Source organism: Melitaea cinxia, chromosome 6, assembly GCF_905220565.1.
Source record: "Melitaea cinxia chromosome 6, ilMelCinx1.1, whole genome shotgun sequence".
Lineage (NCBI taxonomy): Eukaryota > Metazoa > Arthropoda > Insecta > Lepidoptera > Nymphalidae > Melitaea > Melitaea cinxia.
The window spans coordinates 8,561,142-8,566,462 of record NC_059399.1 but is presented as its reverse complement, the minus strand read 5'-3'; the positions used below and the strand labels follow the sequence as shown (position 1 = coordinate 8,566,462).

The following is a 5,321-nucleotide window of genomic DNA, read 5'->3' as shown; positions in this document are numbered from 1 at the left end:
GATTGCCTACAAACAGACTCATTACCCCTCAGTTACCATTGTCAATTATAAAGACAAAAACTCCCACGGTTTATAAACGTTTGAACGTATGCGTACGCACGCAGAGCGCATCTAAGCTCATCCGCAATACAAGTGCTGACCGTTCCTCAGCGTGATATTCTACTGTAAGTTTGTAACATAACTTTAATTTAGATATTTATAATTAAATCACCTATGGATAAAATAAAATTAAGAGGTTAATTAATTTAATAAGTAATAGCTAAAAAAATTAAACGATTGAGTTTAACTTGAGTGTGTTTAATGCTCTTAATATTGTAATAAAATTTGCTCTTCGTTTTTAAGTCCAAATTATAATTATAAATAAGAAATGCATACTGAAATTTAAAAAAAAAATCAATTCTAGTATACCGGTTTATATAATGTCAAATATTTTTTGGAACTTCTAATATTTTTATTATTTACCTATTTAACTTATTATTCTTCCATAGTTGTCGTTATTTCGAAATCTACGTCTATTATTATTTTTAATTAACACTAAATGTTTGTAAAAGTTATTCATTCTTTAGTCAATAAATTTGTTAGGTAGCTACTACAAATGTTAATTTTTTTTATAGTAGTTGAAATAAATAATTTGGTTTTATTAGGGCCTGTCTCCTTAGTTGCTGTTAAGATTTCTGACGTGTGAAGGTATCCAACAGATAAAAGTTTATGATATATTATTCTTTTTTATCATTGATATTCACTTTATTTGTGGCATATTTCTATTTGATACCTGTGTTTCTAACAATTGTGGTACGTATACAAATTAATTGAGGTGAAACAGGTCTAATAGCCTAGGTATGTACTTCCTGCTTTTAAAGTCTATTCGTAACTTATGTTCAATAAACTTTGTCAACAAACGGTGGGCCCTTAATGCCTGTTTCTTCAGTTGATGATATGGTTATCAGATGTATGAGGGTATCAAACAGATAATAGTATTTAACGTCGTATGTAATTAAAGTCGATTTTTTTTTCTTTTGTGAGCAAACACAATTATTGACATAATTTTTCTTTTCTCCATCAAGCTCTTCTCCAATTGTCAGACATATCTATTAATCTATTATTCCAAAAGTTATAGTTTATCAGTTGAAGCCCTTAGGGTCTGTTTAACCTCCTGACGATAATGTCTAAGATAAGTTAATAAGTTGCTAATGTGCTAAATAAACTTTATTAGCAACCAATGAAACTTTATTTACATATGTAGGTAAGATTTTTATCAACGATATTATTTTTGTTTGTATAATCCTTGGGTTCTTTATAGTTTTATATGTCATAAGCACATAAAAAACGAAAAACTTTAAGTACCTACATATATACCAAATTTCAACTTATTATCTATTCAAAGGTTTTTATATTAAAAACTTGGAACTGGGGCGTTGATGTCGTTATATAGGAAATCAGGACTAGTCATTTGTAAAGGTATATTAGCGCCCAAGTCTTGCCACATACTCTTTTCGATGATTACTTTCAGTCCCGCAATAATACTTTAAATATTTACTAACAACTACCCTATGGAAATGGGATGAGAAGGAGCCTCAAAGGCGTTGGACACAGCAAAGCCCCGATACTGTGACGAAGAACGAGATAGATTTCATCATAGCGGATAAAAAACATAGGTATATTCAGAGATGTCTCAGTGGTTAATAGGTATAACACTAGCAGTGACCATCGGCTATTGTGCGGGGTACTCTTAATATATAAAAGAATCTGAATATATATAAAATATATATTCAAAATTTCAAATATATATATATATATATATATATATATATATATATATATATATAAAATGAGATGTAAAAATTCTCTGAGAGACAATTTCAAGGAAATCACATACAAGGTCATTAAATTTATCAAAGAAATCTAATTCTCAGAAAAAGTCATTCGTGTATACTATAGTATAGGAATATCTATTTTGACATATATAACAATATTCCGGCTGCGTTTCAATTCCTGCCTTTACAGACCCTGCTTAAAATTCCAAATAAACAATGATTTTATGGGAAGTTATTGTAAACTATTGTGCGTTTGAAACAGGGATTCCAAAATTTTCCGAGTTATTATTCCAAAAGTTCACCAATAACAACGCAACCTCTACCGCCAGCCAGATCGCCCGTATGATGTCCGGGAGAGTGTGAGAGATAACATTTATCTGAAAACTGGCCGACTTGAAATTCTCTCTCGAAAACGTTGCTACCTCTTAGACGATTCCTTGTTCAAACTTGAGAAAAGTTGTTCTGTTCAAAAATTAATAATATTTTATATTAGGTACCTACATTTTTGTAGCCCTTGTAAAATTGGTATTGTCTTAGTATCGTATCTAATAATCATAGCATTTTATTTGCTAAGCCTAACAAAAATAAATCCTGTAAAAACAGTATTGTTACAAAAAAACGGAAAACATTTTATAACTTCGAAGACTTGTGAAGTAAATATTTCATTCAACAGCGCTGTAAATTGCCTAACAAACGCTTTATTATATTTTTGAGGGTCGGCTGTTTGCTTGCGCGCCAGGGAAGGTTATCTTCACGTAGTAATAATTACCTACTAATGCTAATTTCCTAGACCATTGTCACTATTCATATTTTGTAGATTCTGATGATAAAAAAATACAGTAAAAACAATAATTCATCTTTTATTATTTTTAAAGTATTGGATATATTCAATTATTTAAATTTCAAATAACATTTATACTAATTGATAACTCACTACTCTTTAATAATAACGTAGGTACTCGCTCAAATTATTTAAATGTGATAATATAGGTAGTAAATTAAAACACAAAAATGTTAATGAATGAAGAAAAAAAATATCGTAGATAGTATGATAATTATAAACTGAATAAAATTACAAAACATCAAGTACCAGCACCAACCAACAAGCCTCGCGCTCTTGTCACGAATTCACCAGCTTACTCCCCAAGTCAAGCGTGCGTAAAGAAACAGTCGATTTGAGAACGTACTCCGTCCGTGACACTACAATAATAATATGCGTATATTCTAGGTATTTTTGTTATCTTTCTTTTCACGATAATACTGACAAACTTTTATATATGCGATGATATTTTGTATGTAGATAGTTAAATGTCAGAAAAATAAACATAGGCAATTTTTATGTTATTGATTCGAAGCCGTCGTTTCGTTTCCACGAAATTGAGGCTTAAATTATGAAACACTACTATTACATAATTATCAGAAGAGAACTACATTTTAGAAATATGGTCCACGATACTTCGAGTCCACATTTTAACTTTAAAAAAAATATTAGGTACCTAAGTATCTGTAAGTATAGATAGGTATGTATATATTTACATTTCAAGAGTACACTGTATTCAAATAAAGTAAAATTTAAACAATTATTATTACAGATGTCGTGGCTTAAGTACTTATTATTAATTGTAGCAGTATCAAGAAACGTGATATCAGAAAATGAAGAAAAGTTTTTAAAGAACTTACCTATAAGCACACGACAAGCAAGCGATGATTTAAACACCGCGAGCAGTTCTTGTAAGTTGTAATGTATTACTATAATCATTAATTTCCTATAACTAACTTTACCTTTTCCTTCACATAACTTGTTACTAGTGCCTAGATGATCTGCAACGAATGCAGTAAATAGTCAATTATAATATTATAGTAGCAAATACTAATAGTACACCATAAATTTCGCTTGTATTACCGAAAAATATTTGGCATCGATTTTCAGATTCTCATCAGTATTCGGACTGGGGTGGAAGGGCTCCTGGAGGTTATGGGTTTGCTGTGACGGGATTCGGAACAATCGAAGACACCAACAGTCTTGCCCCGAGAGAATATGACATTTATAACGATTCGCCTAAAAATTACGGTTATGCTGGGTACAACAATTTAGGTTACAGTGATAGAGCAGGCTTAGGTGGTTATGATTACGGTGTTTATAAAGGGCCCGGAGGAAAAATACCAAATGGATACATTTCCAACAACTTTGGTCCAGGTTATGGCTCGAGTGGATACGTACCAAATGGATTTGGTCCTAGCGGGCATTCTTCTGGAGTTTATAATTCTGGAGGGTATGGCCCTGCAGGATACGAAGGTAGCGGATATACAGGTAATGGAGGATATGGTGGATATGGTGGTAATGGTGGTTTAGCCTCTTACAGCGGCTATAACAATCCTTATTACCAAGGCGGTGGTCATCTTGGATATGGATATTACAAGAAAAGCGCTGTCGGAAATATTTATAGCAGTGGCGTAACACCTAGCTTAGTAACTGGTTATAGAGGTTATACGCGTAGATAATTCTTAACGACAAACGAAATGTGAATACCGGTCTTAACAAATCGATGGCTCTTAAGTATACTGAGTCAACTAACAACTTTTGATAATTTAATTTTTTAAGATATTAATAACATTTACTTGATTTCCTATCTATGTAAGAAAAAAATAAAGTTATTAAAAGTAGAGTTGACTCAGTATACTTAGGAGCCATCGAAATATTACGTTTATATATTTAAGTTTTATTATCGTTATAAAAGTATGTAGTATGTATATAGACTAGAGGTTTTCTGTGGAAGATACTTTGTAAATAATAATTAATTTTCTTTTGTATTTTCGTGTGATTTTAGTTTCAATTGTATAGAATTTACTTTTAAAAATATGATTGAAGTCTAAATCAAAAGTATGTTTAAAAAAAACTACATATTATATTATGAGTTTAGAAAACTCACATATAATATTTATTTTATTAGATGATTCATAACAAAAAATCGGCTAAGAACACGCAAAAAAGCGAAGATTTCATACCACAGTAATATGTTAAAACTATTTATTTTTATTAAAATAGAACCGAAAAAGGCGAGGAATTAAATTCTTGTATAGCGATGCTGCTTAATTAAGTTTCCTTTTTTTTACTTTATTAGCGGCTTTAGTAATACGTATTCTTTGGTAATTGAGAATTACTACTTATACCAGTTGCCAAAGACTATGGACAATTAAGCAAATGGGCAGCCGAGTCTTAGTACCAAAACATCACTATAACACAAACATATATTAAAAAGGAGAATTAAATAATAATAAACTAAGCGTTAAAATAAATAAAAAAACTTAAAACTTAAAATTACTAAGAAAAATAAACAAGATATCAAAATCTATTATTTACAAAGTATTAATTTAATGTTGAGACTACATGGTCATTTACCAATCCAATATACCAAACATTTACATTTTTTTCTTGTTGTAAATTGTAAATAAATAATTTAAGTGTAAAATATGTAAGTGAATTTATTTTAAACAATAAAACAATGG

The 5,321-nt window shown here is 30.3% G+C and overlaps 1 protein-coding gene across 1 annotated transcript; it reads left to right on the top strand.

The window, feature by feature from the left end:
• Window positions 1–3,406: 3,406 nt before the first annotated feature.
• On the top strand, window positions 3,407–4,352 carry LOC123654555 (shematrin-like protein 1). Its single transcript, XM_045590453.1, has 2 exons — window positions 3,407–3,545; window positions 3,745–4,352. The coding sequence occupies exons 1-2, from the start codon at window positions 3,407–3,409 to the stop codon at window positions 4,314–4,316; spliced, it is 711 nt and encodes a 236-aa protein (XP_045446409.1). The 3' UTR covers window positions 4,317–4,352.
• The last annotated feature ends 969 nt before the right edge of the window (window positions 4,353–5,321 follow it).

Bases quoted from the DNA above. Each gene is read 5' to 3' on its own strand.
- LOC123654555 (XM_045590453.1), top strand. From the start codon at position 3,407: ATGTCGTGGCTTAAGTACTTATTATTAATTGTAGCAGTATCAAGAAAC. The intron at 3,546-3,744 runs GTAAGTTGTAAT...ATCGATTTTCAG, and splicing joins AAACACCGCGAGCAGTTCTT to ATTCTCATCAGTATTCGGAC.